This window comes from Rhagoletis pomonella, unplaced genomic scaffold (genome assembly GCF_013731165.1).
Source record: "Rhagoletis pomonella isolate Grant_MI unplaced genomic scaffold, Rhpom_1.0 Rhpom_scaffold_00002, whole genome shotgun sequence".
Lineage (NCBI taxonomy): Eukaryota > Metazoa > Arthropoda > Insecta > Diptera > Tephritidae > Rhagoletis > Rhagoletis pomonella.
This window is the reverse complement of record NW_023458556.1, coordinates 58919990-58936385: the sequence shown is the minus strand read 5'-3', so window position 1 is coordinate 58936385 and position 16396 is coordinate 58919990. Positions and strand designations below refer to the sequence as shown.

The window sequence follows — 16396 nt, the reverse complement described above, 5'->3', positions numbered from 1 at the left end:
TGCTTAAAAAAACATGTGTAATATGAAACTTAAATAAATACCTTAAAAAGTATGAATTTTATGAATTAAGGAAGAAGCATTATGAGAAGGCCTTCAATTTTTGCCAATCCTTACACATAAGAAAAGAGAAAGGAATGCAGAGTGGAAGGCCTTTTGACTCTCAAGAAGGCCTTTTGGAAGGGCTTTTAGCTCATATGTACAGGCTAATTAAACCAATATACTCACAAAACGAAGATAATAAAAATTTATGAAAAATAAACACTTTAAATCATCGCCTAAGAAGTAAGGTTAAGTTACTTATACCCATCTTACTATTATTGCAACAAAATGTATACCAAAACATTTACAAATTCCTGAATAAGCTAATGTTAATTTGTTTGTACATCTACATGTACATATCAGTAAGTCTGACCATTTTCTATTGTGTAATTAAAAAATTGCATATAAAATATTCAAAAAATTTTTCCCACTCTATATATTAAGATAAAAATTAGTGTAAACACTTACCGTATCACCAATTTTTCCACGCCACCAACCTTTACTATCACCATCTTTACCAATGACCAGCACTTGACAGCCAGTCTTAAGCTGCAATTGATTGCTGCCTTTGGGCTCAAAATCATAAATGGCAGTAGCTATTACTTCGCGGAAGGGCCACTGCAGCGATTGATTAAGACTAAAACGAGATAGAGAAGGGAGTATGTATAAGATATGGATCCAGACTTTTTTCATTATGTGTGGTATAAAATGTTGATCCACTCACCCTGCAAAATTTTCGCCCAAATCGTTGCGTTCATAGTACGAAACTAGTTCGACAATAGTTTTAAAATGACGTCTCGATGAAAGGCAGTAGAGTACTGTATCGCCATCGGGCTCTTGATTAATTTTCATATGTTTAATAACATGATCATCGGTTCTGAAAGGTAAGAATTGGAAATATATTGAAAATGAATCGAAATTTTTGTAATTTAGCAACACTCACTTCAAACTCAGCGCATACATAGTCTCGTGTGGATTGGATGCACCTTGAGGGCGCACGCGCAGCAAATAAGTACCTACACGACGATTTTCAAGACGGGAAGCAGCCGTATCACGATCCATTGTGCCCACAAACCTGAAAAAGAGTCAAAATATATTGAATATACATACATACATATGCACATATGTGAGCCGTTTATTTTGATAGTGGCATAAGCCACTCACACCTCCAGTGCTTAAATGAGTGAATGCATTTTTAACAATTGCTTACCAATTAAACTCTGAAAGTTGCCGATCGCAGACTGGTGGCGGAATACTAAGCGGATTTTGTTTGCAGCGACCCGTCGACGATATGCAACCTTTGTGCACGGCAATTTCGCAAACCTTGCAGCGGTAACCCTGATGTATGCGCCCTTTTAAAAATTTCGAACAATGCCTACATGTTGTAGGTGCATCAAATGTATAAATTTCCATTTTATGATCAGTATTGCGACAACCAGGTGGGTCTAAGTTTTCCCTTTAGCACCAAAAAAAAAACATAAGATAAAACAAAACTAATAAATTTACCTAAAACATATATAAATATACACCCAACTTACATTGCTTCAGTGAGCGCTTTGCGCCACTTATCCCGCTCGGGTTCCGATTTCAAATAAAGTGTGAAAGCGGTTTTGGCAGACTTACGCGCCAACAGCAATTGGCACTTGAAGCGTGTATCCCGCCCTAAGGTACGCCGCGTATGACTTTGTTCCACCCGATAATCGGAGAGGTAGTGCGAGTCACGGTATGTATACTGCATATCGCCCATTTTAGTATGTAGCGGCTTCACTAAAATCAATATTTTATCGAAAACGAATGCGTAACGTAACTTCGTCTTCTGATCTTCATGCGCTTTTATGTGTAATTCACCATCCAGTAGCAGGCGACCATATTGTAGCAGATCATTACTGCCATTTGGTAGCAGATGCAGGTCGATTATGCTGTCCTGTAGCGCGGAAATTGAAACAAATGTGAAATGAAATGTGATCTTCACGATTACCGCATACGCACTTACTTTAACTTTCTGTATAATTACTAAGTGGTCCGAATCACGTTTTACTTCGTTAATATATTGTGACACATCGATCATTGCTTCTTTGGCACGCTCCAGCGCCCGATAATCCTCGTGCACCTATAAACATGAGATTATGAAGTTGGTAAGCTGCTCCTGTACGTACAGTAAAAGTAATAACTTTTAAACTATTAAATTTACGTACCGGTGAGGTTTCTTTGACTAGCTTATCTAACAGTAAATGGTATTTTAGAATTCGCTGCATAGGTACGGATAAAATATCACGCAGTTGCAATTTGCCCACATTATATTCTCGTTCGCATTGCTAGAAAATAAAAATATTAAAATCAAAGAAATTTATACAAATTTTTAAAGTTTATTGACAGTTTTTATGGCCTTTTTCAGTTTAAGGAAACATTACCATTAACTTTTACTGAAACACAAAACTGACCTGTACAAGCTGTTCGATAATCTGGTTCTTCTTGCATACATCAGCAAGCACATCTATGGCACCCAACAGACACGAACAGTAATCTCCATAGAGCAGGAATGGTTCGCGAAATTCCAAAAACACCTGACTCATTTTCAGTTTGGTATTTGGCAAAAGAGATTCACGTAGTTTTTCGAGGAACCTTGTGTGTATATCAGCAAGTTCCTGTAATTCCAAAAATTAAAAAAATTAAAAATATAGGAAAATAAAATATTGTAACTAACGCGTATGCGCGGAAATATTTGTTTGATTTCCTCTGGATTCAGGTAACGTTCAAGTGGCGCCATAAATTTCGTCTTTAACGCATTAAGCACATCCAAATAATTCGATTCGGTATCGATCAGTTCACGTATGACATAGTCGCGTTGCTCAAAACTGGTCGCCGAAGAGATCTAAGTGCGATTTAGAAAAGTATATTAGGAAATTCAGAGTTTTTCTTACATTTTCCTACAAATTCATGCAGGCAATGCACAAAAATCATGCAACATAGTATAAGTTATAAAAAAAATAGAATGTATGTATTTATATGTATGAATTATGAATTTTGAAAACTAAATAATAATCAAGTAAACGTAAAAGCAACGTAAAATGTATACCTGACTTCTACTGTTCCTTTGTAAGGCACACAAGTCTTGATAGACTTCCTCCTCTTTGGTATTGATATGATCATTGTGGCATGCATTATTGTCGGTGGTGCTGTAGTTCATCAATTCGTCAAATTTTAGCGTCAAACCAAGAAAATTAAAGGCACCAATCCAATTTTGTAAAAACCACAAGAAAAAACAAAAACAAAAATTAAAACTATAACCAAAACTAATGCTTAATTCATAAATATACGCTTAAGTTTCTAAATTAAAAAAAAATAATTTAACTGAACATTTTTATATACAAAATTAACAGCTAATTCTTTTTTAGCAAAAACAAATAGTAAATAAGTGTGTTGGTGTTGGTTGATTTTTCCGACAGGGTGGTAACATGATTTATTTTGAAACGAATTTCGTTCCGTGACAAGGGATGCCGGAAATTCGTTCCAAAATAAATCAGTACATAAGTGTTTTTTTTTTGTGATAAGCTCTATGAGAAAACAAATTATCCCAAATTGGTTCAATAAATTAAGCTAAACTACTGTAACACACTGCAAATTAATTTAGCGGGAGGTTTTAATTAGCTCGTATTATCGTATATCGCTAGCTTAGAGTGAAAAGTTGCTAAGTCCACTTTTTATGAAAACTCATATTTTGATACAGGAGGCTAGAGCAATTTAAAATGAATTGTTTCGAAACGGATAAAGGTACATGTTTTATTTACTATCGTTTATATTTAATGAAAGCAAAATTTTCTTAGTGCAAAAAAGCACCGAAGTTCTGATAAGGCCAAAATAGTACGAAATATTTTAGTAAAGATCGAATCCCGCTGATTCGTATGGAGTTTTACTTTGCTTTAAACAGGCAAAATGTTGCATTCAAATTTTGCGAAATACTTGAAGCTAGTGGCTATTAGAAGTTTTTTCCCTCCCTAAGGATTAAAAATTAACGATTAAAATGTTAATAACGATTGACGATTAAAATTACTTAATCGTAATCACCGGAACGGTTAATGATTAAATTCCTATAAATCTATGGTAAGTCCTAGCTACCTCAAACTTGCACTTTGTTATACTAAAATTTAGTGGGCTAAAAAACTGCGTACTGAACTTTTTTCTAAAGTGTGTAAATAAAAAGCGCAATATTTGGATGAAAATTTGCAGAAGTTTCTTTAATTTTCCACAAGGTTTGGAACTCTGATTTTTTGGGTTTTTGTTACAGAATTGACCATATTTTTATAAAAAATAAAACGAACAATAAAATATTTAAAAAATAGTTGCCGGTATTGTAAAAAATTCGCTGTACCTAAACTTTATTGACTGACTGTATGTACATACATACTACGTAGAACTTATACACGAAGTATAATTTTAAAAAATAAATGAAGTGTTAAAAAAAATATTTCTTGGCAGGAAATAGTTGCATAAAAAGAAAAAGTTTAAAACATCTTGCTTTAGTGGAAACCACCATTTTGGGCTTATCGACGAGGACAAAAATCCACACATGATGATTCGATGGCTAAAGGGATGCAGTTACCGCAGAGCACATATGTACGTGTAAAAGGCGGAAAGTCGGAGCTGGAATAACAGATGACTCTTCTGGATATTGTTGTTGTAACAGCATACTAATTTCTCTACGGGTTTTTGGGGAATGATGCTGTAGCGATAGTGAGCCAGATATGAATCTGGGCCGTTCCGGTTACGTAGACCCGACTGTCACGGGAACCTCTGGGTATTGTCGCCGCGGCGACGTCGAGTTTAAGTGTAACAGACATGATTACAACGACCAAGAGTATATACTTCTACTTAGCAACTGCGATTGTAAACTAAATACATACCACAGTCCTTTCTGCTATGTATCTTTTTACGACTACATTTGAAAGATCGGCAGGCTACTTGTCTATTCCTCCAGAACAAATATCCTTAGGTTACATTCACCTGCTGGTGCAATTTGCCTTGATTTCTACGTAGTTTTCTATATTCTATAGCTTCAGTTTTACTTAACGAACAGGAAGTTAATATTGCGGTTTTTGTATATATGTAAACCTTTTTAATATATTTGGTATTTTCGACCACTCTGTATTTTTCCCAGCAAAGCACAACTGCCAACAACTGTTTTCTGACTGCGTGTCTTCCTATCGCACCTCGTACGCAAACCAGGGGCGCTGCTAATCTCAGTAAACAAATGAACAGAGACCGTATGTACAAACATATCACTTAAAGTACAAAAGCGCGTATCAAGATAATGCAAAACCGCGTAAGTGAGGTTGCATAAATTATTTTCTAGAGTATGGCTAGTATATTTCAGGACGAATGGATAAGGATTGAGCTAAGAGCTTGTGTGAGCAAATCGAATTTTTGGCAGCAAATGTCAGTTGCGCGATTTTGCAGAACGATACGCGGTTTTGCAATTTAACGACGTTATGTATGTATCCATATAAGTTCTCAATCCCAGCTGAGCGTTTTTACGTTCTTTACCAGCAGAAGCGACCCTGTTATGCAAATATGCCTCCAAAACGTAATGTCAAAAAAATGCATGCGGATTATCTTTGCTAACGATTCTGACAGCTAAGTTCTCGAAATTCCACATTTGATAGAAAAGTGCATCGCAGATTCCATGAAAATCATACAAAAATAAAATTATAACAATAAACAATTAAGTTTGGATAAACTGCAACTATAGATGTAATAAGAATGTAATGCTGCATTAGTTGACGATGGAATTACACTCCTATGCGAAACGAAAAGTGGCGAAAAAATGTGAGCTGAAAAATCACCAATTGTAAAGTGTACATAATTTATAATTTCACGAATTCCGAAATGTACTTTTGCAGGGTCTACTGATCAGAAGCGGCAACTTGTTGAAGCTCGCATCGGTCATGATGGGCTTTTCACGAACATGCCAACCGCTAGCGTTGCGCCTTGGAAGTAAGTAGCGACTGACCTAGGTTTGTACATAGCACATAAACTTTTTTTATTATGTCTAGGAAAATTGTGAGTTTGGCCAAGTTGGATGACTACAATGTGTTTTTTGTGCGAAAGCAATGGTCGAATATGGTTAACAAATACAAGCAATACAAGGTACCTAGGATTAAGAATTCTGAATTCTTAGTGTTAACACTATTCTGATTAGCATACAAACGTGCTTTTTTACTTGTATATATATATATATATATATGTATGTATGTATATTCTTCTCCTGCAGCAAAATCGTCTGGATATCATACCGAACGGATCCCAAGATGAAGAAATAGAAAAAATCACGCAGGAATGGGAATTTTTCGAACCAATACACCGCTTTATGTCACACAAAACCACAAATTTGCATTCGTATGCGCTACCAATAACTATACGACTACCATTGCCGTCATCAGCACGTGAGGATTTACAAGGCAATCATAGTTCAAATTCCTCCGCAGATGGTCTTGACGCATTCAGTACCGATACAAATGATGATTTGAACAACTCAAATGACGCCATCGAGCTTAAGATGCAACCAAATACTGATCATGATTTTTATACAAAGAAAAATGCCATGCCATTGAATTATTTCGCTGATGTAAGCAATGATACACAAGAATCCATGTTCGTAGAACAGCCTATCACTTGCAATGGTGTAACTGAAGGTATGGAACAAGTAAGATTGCATGTAGCAGGTGAACAAATTGTGGAAATGAAAATGGAACCACAAACCGATACAGAGAAGACTGCAGAGCAAGTACAACAACAAACTTATATTGATACAAATATGCACCAAATGCCCAGCACATCTGGTAGCCGCCTTAGGAATTGTCAAAGTCGCGTAACAAAACGGCAACTTAGTGAAAGAGATCGTTACTATCGACATAAGCGACGCTTTAATCGCCGTCTGGAGAAACGTTTCGATGCAATTCTAAATGTATTTGGACAGATAGTAAATGCAGAGTATCCAAATATCAATATAAGTCCTATAATGGGCGCAGCAATGCAAACTGGTACGTTGGTAAATCAACTGTTCAAAAGCGAGGATGACAATGATAGTGCTGATGAGGAGAACGAATCCTCAACCGATACGGAACAAATGCAATGTACCACCGCCGTAGCAGATGAAACTAATGAGGAATTAAACAAAGATATACGACAAGAACACCAGTCAAAGAAAATGTGAATAGAAAGGAAGAACGAGTAGTATTCATCAATGGATTATGCTGTTGAGAAAGGGATTATAACGTTTGAAGAATATAATAGTATTTTCGAAACAAGTAGCTAGAAAAAAACTAAAAATGGGAGTCGATAGAGCTGTTTGGGCTGATTATAACGGAACTCAAATTTACTTGCAGAAATTAAAACTAAGCGAGATGGCGAAGGTCAAATTTCGAAATTCGCTGTTGAAAAACCGTAATATCTCAAAAACTAGTAAAGCGTTTGTAAAAGTTAAGAAAAATTAATACACCTTTCTTTTGGTGTGCATTTCTTGTACCTTGCGTTTCTAATTTCTGATAAAAATTTGTTTATATAAAAAATATATGAAAAAGTTCCATTTAAACTGCTTTTTCTTCAAAACTAGCCTTATTAGGACACTGTTGTCGTACTTTTGGTATAAAGAAAATTAATTTCCCTTTCGTTTGATATGCGTATGTCTATACCCAAGTTCTCGGTGCAAATCTTATATATAAAAATAAGTGCACGTTTTTGGTGTGACCTCATAACTTGAGAACGGCTTCACCGAATTCAACCAATTTTATGTGGCATATTCGATCTATCATGCAGATGGTTTATGCGAAGTTTGCCCGAATTCGGAAAAGGGGGCGTGGCACCACCCATACTAACTAAAATATGAAAATAAGTGAACGTTTTTGGTGTGACCATATAACTTAAGAAGGGCTTCACCGAATTCAACCAAATTTATGCGGCATATTCGGGCTATCATGCAGATAGTTTATGTGAAGTTTGCTTGAATTCGGAAAAGGGGGCGTGGCGCCTCTATTTTATATATAAAAATTTGTGAATTAGCTTATAAATTGAGAACGGCTTTACCGAATTCAACCAAATTTATACGGCATATTCACGCTATCATGCAGATGGTTTATGTGAAGTTTGCCCTAATTCGTAAAAGGGGGTGTGGCACCTCCCATACTAACTAAAATTTTTATGTTGTATATCACTTGAAATATTTGTGGTAGAGTACCGGAAATTGGTATAGAGATATATCAAATAATTCCATACTCATGGAGAAAAATGGGCGGTATTGGAAAAGAGGGCGTGGCACCTCCCATCTTATATATAAAAAATAAGTGCAAGATTTCAACCAAATTTATACGGTATAGTCGGGCCATTATGCAGATGGTTTGTGTTAAGTTTCCCCGAATTCGGAAAAGGGGGCGTAGCACTATCCATACTAACAAAAATTTTCATCTGGTATATCTCTTGAAATATTTGTGGTAGATTACTGGAAATTGGTATAGAGACATATGAAATAATTCCACACTCATGGAGAAAAAATGTGCGGTAATGAAAAATGGGGCGTGGCACCTCCCATCTTAAATAAAAAAATTAGTGCACGAATTCTACCAAATTTAAACGGTATATTCGGACTATCATGCAGATGTGTTATGTGAAGTGTGTTCGAATTCGGTCCAGCGGTTCATGATATATGACTGTTTATGTCTGTCACATGAACCACGTATATAGTACAACAGCAGATATGAAAAATCGAAAACATAGTGACCAATTGTTGCTATGATGTGCTGTGTTTATTTTTTCTTCGGATAAATTAAGTCAAGTATAAACATGGCTGCAATATAGTAAAAAATAAAAAATTCCATATAGAAAAATTCCAGGATTTTTCAATATTTGGTGTAGAGAAGCACACCGGGGTACCGCTAGTAAATTTTATATAAAATTTGTTTTCATAAACTTTTCAATGCTTATCCGACTATGCCATTCATACTATTTCAGAGGGTGTATAACATAATCCAGACAATAAGACATATGCCATAAATTGCACACCACCTTTTGCAAAGAATTTAGGGAGTAGAATTCTTCTTTCTGTGTTTGATAAAAAAAGAGGGACTGAACACCTTTTGCAGAAATCATCTTTCTGCGTAGGCGGCATGCGGCCGCGCTTAGGGATTATAACTCTCACTAAGTAGAATACTCCTTTCTTTGTTGCCGAAGAAGAGGGGCTGAACACCTTTTGCACAGAACACCTTTCTGTGTAGGCTCTTTCAAAAATATACAATTTCATAAAATTTCAATGTCTATTTATCATAATGCTCGAGCGTTAGACGAACCCATACGCATAAGTAGCCCATTACGCCCATTTGGGTACTTAAAGTTGACATTATAGACAATGTTTTTATCCAAAAATAAAAATTGTTAAAAATGCTAAAATAAAAAAAAAACAAAAAGAAAAATGTTTACATATTTTTTTTTGTACACGTTGCACATTAATGTAAAAAATGTACAATTAAAGCCCATAATAAGACGAAAGAAATACATTTTTTATCATTAAGTTTCGTTAAAAGGTTTCCAAGATACAGCACTTTAAAGAAAGGTGGCCGCGGTGACATGAAATGCCTCATATGCCTTACATCAAACAAAAGAAAATCAAATATACATTTCAGAAAATATATTTGTGAGCTATGTTAATAAGGCGTTTTTTGGAAAAAATTTCTGCAATATAAAATTTGTATATGTGTGCTCAGCACTTAAAACTCTATTAAACCCCATTCCTCGTTTTTCTCTATCGAAACGGTGGATATTCTTTACTTATGCCGTATTTTCTTATGTTTGAGTGTATGCCTATTATAAAAATGTTAAATTAACAAATACAAGTCGTCCTCGTATTAATTTAAACATTGCCTGAATCATATGTTGGGACTAGAATAGGCTCTCAAACTACATATACCTATGTAAGTGTAAGCCGTTGTTGTAGCGGCTTTAACAACCCTGCCTAGATTGGCCAGTATCTTAGTCGTTGTCGTCAAGGTCAACTAGCGGAAGACGCAAGAAGCGTGCAGCTCCTATAGGGTCGGTCCACAGGGACAGAAGAGTTGCTGTGTAGGGTTTGTGGGCATGCGAAGAGATATTTGAAGTAATGGGGTGTCTCTCCGCATGCCGGGCACTCATTACGCACATCTGCATCTAGTCTGCTCAGGTATGAGTTCAACCTGCTGCAGTAGGCAGAGCGAAGTTGGGCTATTGTGGTCCGAATCTCCCGAGACAGATGAAGCTCGTCTCGTCCACGTCAGGTGGTTGTGTGCCCAGAGAGGCATTCACAGGGAGTCGGTCTCAAGGCCCCCGTTCGGGGCCTGTTGATATGCTGTCGGGTCCAGAGGCTGCTTTACGAACCTCTGGTTTTCGTCCGTGAGTTCGTATAGATGCCCTCTGGCATGCCTTGGAGAGGGCTCCTCTGTTTAGGTATCTACGTCTGTGGCTCCCTAATAAGAATTGCTTGCAGAGCATTGTGTTGTGCTTTCTTATGGGGAGCATTTGCGCAGCAGAAGACATCCGGTCGCTGCCCAGAGTGCTGTGTTTTAGGTCATCTGCAGCTTCATCCAGTGAGGACCTTGTTTCGGCTCTGTTCTTTGTTGATAATTGCGGTTGTATGCGCAGAGAAGGAGAGCAGACTGTCGAAAGTTACTCCGAGTATTTTCGGGTTATTCAATGTCGGAATTGGTGTGTCATCAACGCGAATACCCAGCGGTAGTCTAACCTCCTTTGTCCAGGTGGTTGTTGTTGTAGTAGCGGTTGTACAGGTGGTAAACAGAGTAGCTGAGGATTTTTCAGGGGAGAGGATTAGGCTCCTAGTAGTGAAGAAGCGAGAAAGATCGGATCTATTCTCAGACGCCATTATCGAACAATCGTCAGCGTAGAAGACAATCGACACTCCCTCTGGTGGCTTAGGGAGCTTGAAAATGTAGTAGTTAAACAGTAATAGGGAAAGGACACCACCCTGTGGAACCCCCTGTTTAACTTTTCAAGGTTTGCTCCATTTGTCTCTTAAAAATACTGACGAGTGTCGACCACTCAGATAATTATCTAATTAAAAATTAATTGTAATTTGCCGACCACCGTTTGGGTGTAGTAGCGTGGAGTGACTGACGGCCTTCCACAGATCCACCGCTACTAGAATAGTTGCGGTTTAGGTCACGTGTTATCTGAGTGTTTATGGCCTTAAGTGCTCTTGTTGTGTTGAGCACTTTACGGAAACCATGCTGATGCTTTGCTGGGGTCAGGTGGTTCTTAAAATACAGAAGTAGCAAGACCTCTAGTGTCTTCGCTACCTGGGAAAGGAGTATTATCGGGCGATAAGACGCTGCGTTGTTGGCTATTTTCCCCAGTTTGAGCAGTGGGATCACTCTCCCCTCCTTCCAGATGTCTGTAATGAAGAGAGTGGCCATTGGCAGGCTGAGAACTTTGGCTAAATAGTCTACTCCTGCAAGACCAAAATTTTTCAGCATCAACATGCATGTTCAGTCAGTGGCGGTGAGCGGCGTCGCAGTTTGGGCTTGCGACCGTGCAGCGGAACACGAAAATTCCTCCTCCAATCTCGCGTGGTGCGCAGACCTTAACATGCCCTGAAGTGGCACCAGCCAAGGCAGGTGTTGCACTTGACTGATGCCACTTTACGGAATATCTTGGTCTGACATACCGTGCATATTGTTAGAGGAACCAGGAGTTGTTGCCGGCGGCGTGTGGGTAGTGGTGCGGTTGTGTCTGTTGTTTGGTCTATTGTGTTGTGTGGTGTTTGTGTTGAGCTGCTCAGGCAGACTGCGATTTGCGTGGAAGCAGCTGTGTTTGCGCAGCAAGGGGCCAGTGTCGATGTGTCCGTAGACCTGATCTGACCCTAAGGTGACTCCACCCGTTGCAAACATTGCACTTAACTGAGGTGGAGTTGTGGTGTAGTTGTCTCTGGCATACATAGCAGGTGTAAGTTCCTGGGCCGGGGTTTGACTCGATGCCAGCCCTGAGCAGAAGAATACGTAGCAGATGCAGACCTATGGACGAACTACGTCAGAGATATTTCATCGACATAAACGGGTCTAGATCGCCAAAACAACAGCCCTTGGTCGGGTAAAATCCGTGTAATTCCGTTAAGTAGAACCGACTGTCGTGGGAATGAAGTGTATGAAGTGTACATATACATATATCAGTTTAGCCCAAAGTATTTATTGTCTAGCTCAACTAACGGATTTGCTGAGGATGGTCACACTTTCGTTCCTCGAACGCGTGATGCAGGCAGAGTCGACAAAATTTTAGCGCAGTACGTAAAGCTCTTTCACATAAAGTAAAACTGTCTCATTTAGTGCAGCTTCGACAAAGTCAGACCGAACGGAAAGTGGTATTAGTGAAGGGGATTTCAAGGACTAGTGAAGTGATAGAGTATAAGAGTAAAACTCCACAACAAGCTTTTCAGGGTGGCTTTCGGCGCTCAAACCGTAAAAATAGCTTGTTGTGGAGTAATACTCAAAGGGCTGTTTGCAACATATCTGGTTATTGCAACTCTGAGCTAAACATCGCTATCGATCCTATCGGCTCCATGCCCATAACATGGAGTCGATAACGATGTTTAACGGAGAATTAGTGTTAACGCGGCATAGTGAAAACTGCCCTATCTGACTTGAGGGGTTCCTTTCCAAACTGAACACATTTCCATGGTTACTATGCCCGACAACTCCGTATAGCTTTGTGAATTCACTTCCATAGCGCGCTCTTACTCTGCTGCTATAATTGCAAATGCAATAGAATCCACCGTTTCCTTCAAAATATGTAAAATCAAGCAATTTTACCATAGCAAGTCTATTCTGCGCTGGTAATAAAAATTTTGTAACCGGTAAATAAGTTCCTCTCAATTTTTAAACCCTCTTCGCATTTTGTGTACTCTTGAAATCGGTAAATTTTGTTACCGTGTCATAAGCTGGTAACAAAGTATTGCCCCGTGAAAAATGCTATGCCAGAATTTCCACAATTCTTCATAGCTGAATTGCTGAATATTTCAACTGGATTAACAACATACCTAGATTCGCGGTGACAAGAACTGATAACATGTTTTGATAATAAAATTTTTCGGTTACAAAATTTTCGGTAACGTGCAGAATAGACCTGTAAATAATCACTTTATGAATTTTTTTTTTTTAATCCTTTCCACTTTGTTTTCCATCATACAGCTGTCTTCGAAAAACCACTGATAGCTGGCAATGCTGTACAGGTTTCCGCAAGGGTTGCAGCATGTCGATTTTTCGTTTTTCGTAACGTAGCTACGAATTACGTATAACGAAAATTCGGGTTCTAGAATAAGGGTGTAAATTTTCTTCTACAATTTTCTGCAATTTACTTTAGAAAATATTTGAAAATGGTGCGCGACCAGGCTGGTTCAGAACATAAAATAACAACATGAAGGGGACTATTTTTAAAACTTAATAGCAAGTGAAATGAATGAAAAAATTAATTTTATTGAAAAAAAAGTATGAAATTCAAACGAGCCATATTCATGCAATTACAAGATATTCTACACAAGTTCAAAAATGAATAAAGCCGCATGATTGTGAGATGAATACGAAATGAAGAATTAAAAAATTTAAGGGCAATAAAAGACGTTGGGGAGTAGGAATTGATTCATAAATATTTTTTACAAAACAAAAAACGGAGATTGCACTTCATTTACATACTCAACAGCAAAACGATTAGAAGAAGGTATTCTACAGATACTAAGCAAACAGAACACACTCAAAAATACAATGTAAGCAGAAGCACGCATGGTCCTGAATCCGAACGCCAAGGGACGTGGTAGGTGCATACGTGCTCCTGAAACAGGTAACAAGCATTCAAGTAACAATGAAATTGTTGCACCAAAACAGAAGAGCGTATGTGATAATAAAACAAAGCTACTATAACAACCATTGAGTTAAACGAGCCACTGCATATATGAATATGTGAAAAAGTATATAAATACATATGTAGGTAAGTGCGCGCCTACATACAGACTAGCACATTCACATATTTGCATACGGAGGAGTATATGCAAAATATGGTGTGAATATTTTGCATATTTAAATTTACAAGTGTGTAAGTATGTATGCAGCAGTGGCAGCACCTACTAAGAATATATACATACATATTCTCATATATAATTTGGAGGAAAGGATGCAACAAACAATAAAATACTGTGGTGCGCACCTCAGTTGACTTCGAAGAGAACGTGACGTAGCATAAGTCCTCGTAAACTTTTTCATCCTCTTCAAAATAAATATCATTGAGATACTCATGGCCACCTACTTCTCTAGCTGTTGCCTGGTAACTCCACGCTGTGGCGGCTAAACGCTGTAAACTTTGGTTGTCCGTCGAACCCGAATGGCTGCTACCCAATGATGTGATAGTGCCTCTAACGCTATCGCCAGCACCGACGCAGCCTTGATAATCCCGGCTATTTATGCCACTCAAATTGCCAACTGTGGCACTGCGCATATGCGTATTCGACGAGTAATTACTGGATGCCATAGTAATGCCTGAGCTACCGCTGTTTACGGAATGCTGCTCGTCGTCGAAGTTTTCAAATAAGTTGGAAAATAGATCCTCTTCATAGTCCTCGGTATCTTCCGTACCATTCTCGATCGTTATATCGCTATTTTCATCTTCCACGGAGAGTGAGCCGCTGTGTGAGGCCCGATCATAATATTCTGCCGGTCCATCCAGACTGCCGTTCTTTTTCGGTTCACTGCTGGCGGCGCATGGCCAAAATACGCAAAAAAAAAAAAATATCGAAAAACAAAGTGTTGAAGCGTGCGAAAGTGCGTGTGCATGCGTGCGATATTTGTAAGCATTCGATACATGTTTAATTAGTAGATCGATTATTTAATTTGTTGATTGGGCATTTGATTGATTGGGTGGTTGGTTGTTTCACACAAACGCGCAGAGTGATGGCAGCGGTAAAAGTATGTGCGATAAGTAGGCAGAAAATAGGAAGAAATAGCAAAGTATATGGAAACAGAAAAATGAGAAGTATGTATTTAAGTATGTATGTATGTATGTAAGAACATACTTTATACAGAAATACATATAATAAAACATATCTACATATGTGGGTAGGTTTAGTAACCGGTAGCTAAATGCACGCCTATTTTTAGAGAGAAAACAATTTTTAATGCTAAAAATATTTTCTTGGAACTAACGCATTACTGCTCTTCGTGCAGCCAAAGCCCACTAACAGTAATTTAAAAAGAGGTGAGTGTGTGAGCGGGTAATGCCAGAGAAGCTCACTGTCGTTGAAGGATTTCATTGTTTTAGAATAAGCTTACAACTAAAAATGGAAACAGGATGTCTCTATAATATTTGTATAAGATTTCATTTGCTTACGTCGAATGTAGATCCTTGTAAATGGCCTCATCGGAGTGGGAGCGTTCGCTGGGAGAGAGTTGAATATTGAAGCCACTGAAAAATAAGAACATAAATAAACAAAACAAAACGAAATTAGTGAAATGTTTGTATGCATGTATTTAGCATGAATATTAAATTTAAAATTTTATTGTACGATAATTATTAAAATTATTAAATTAGTTAAATAAGTATATGCTGACTTCCAACTTACAATAGATAAACAACAACAAACAATTGAACGCAGCCGACACCACTGTCGATATAGGAAATCCGACGTAACTACCACAAAGAAATTCAGGCGTATGTTGAAGGAAGTCAGAATAAGAAGAAATATAAGTATATGTCCTGTTTTGTTTTCCACTTGAAATGATTTTAAAAAAATATGTTCTAAATGCAACCGTGGACGCCAGCTGACACTAAAGCTTCTGCAATTCCTCTTTGGGAGAGTAATTTACCTTATTCTCCGAATTTTTTTACTGGTTAATTCTTTTCGGCTTCTCCAAATGAATACAACTACTACTAATCAATAGTTGTGTTTTCGTTTTTACCAACAAAAAACTATCCAGTACCAAATTTCGGAGAATATGCCAATATTTACTCCCAATGAAAGAAATATGCAAGAAAGTACGAAAACGAAGCAGCAAGTAGTTGCAAGTTTTACGAACAGCTGAATAATTTGTTATTTTTCGAAGCAATTTTCTAAGAAAAATAGTATTTCTCATCTTATTATATGGGCGATTCCACCGTCATGGGTGGGACATTTGTAAAGAAAAAATGTTCTTTCTTGTTTAAATTTAAGTATAAAGTACTCAACAATTCGAGATTTTGATAAAGCTACACCTAGTTGACTATTATATGAGTCATTATAAAATACGAATAAAATTCCAGCTTACATATGGAAAAAAATCTGAGTTATTTCTTCTGTCACGAGTGGGAC

At 37.6% G+C, this 16396-nt stretch overlaps 2 protein-coding genes across 4 annotated transcripts in view; one reads left to right on the top strand and one right to left on the bottom strand.

Moving 5' to 3' along the window:
* Positions 1 to 16396, bottom strand: part of LOC118733882 (protein vav) — a 386101-nt gene that overhangs the window by 302771 nt on the left and 66934 nt on the right. For all 3 annotated transcript variants that reach the window (XM_036463512.1, XM_036463507.1, XM_036463508.1), the window contains 11 exons: positions 15439 to 15513; positions 3116 to 3215; positions 2744 to 2911; positions 2481 to 2684; positions 2235 to 2354; positions 2033 to 2149; positions 1578 to 1963; positions 1250 to 1495; positions 983 to 1114; positions 764 to 916; positions 508 to 676 (listed from right to left, as the gene is read on the bottom strand). In XM_036463512.1, coding sequence (XP_036319405.1) covers positions 508 to 676; positions 764 to 916; positions 983 to 1114; positions 1250 to 1495; positions 1578 to 1963; positions 2033 to 2149; positions 2235 to 2354; positions 2481 to 2684; positions 2744 to 2911; positions 3116 to 3215; positions 15439 to 15513 — 1870 coding nt within the window. The remainder of the gene's footprint in view (positions 1 to 507; positions 677 to 763; positions 917 to 982; positions 1115 to 1249; positions 1496 to 1577; positions 1964 to 2032; positions 2150 to 2234; positions 2355 to 2480; positions 2685 to 2743; positions 2912 to 3115; positions 3216 to 15438; positions 15514 to 16396) is intronic.
* LOC118733884 lies at positions 5646 to 7340 on the top strand. The gene is made up of 4 exons (XM_036463516.1): positions 5646 to 5862; positions 5937 to 6030; positions 6090 to 6183; positions 6308 to 7340. The coding sequence occupies exons 1-4, from the start codon at positions 5820 to 5822 to the stop codon at positions 7247 to 7249; spliced, it is 1173 nt and encodes a 390-aa protein (XP_036319409.1). The 5' UTR covers positions 5646 to 5819; the 3' UTR covers positions 7250 to 7340.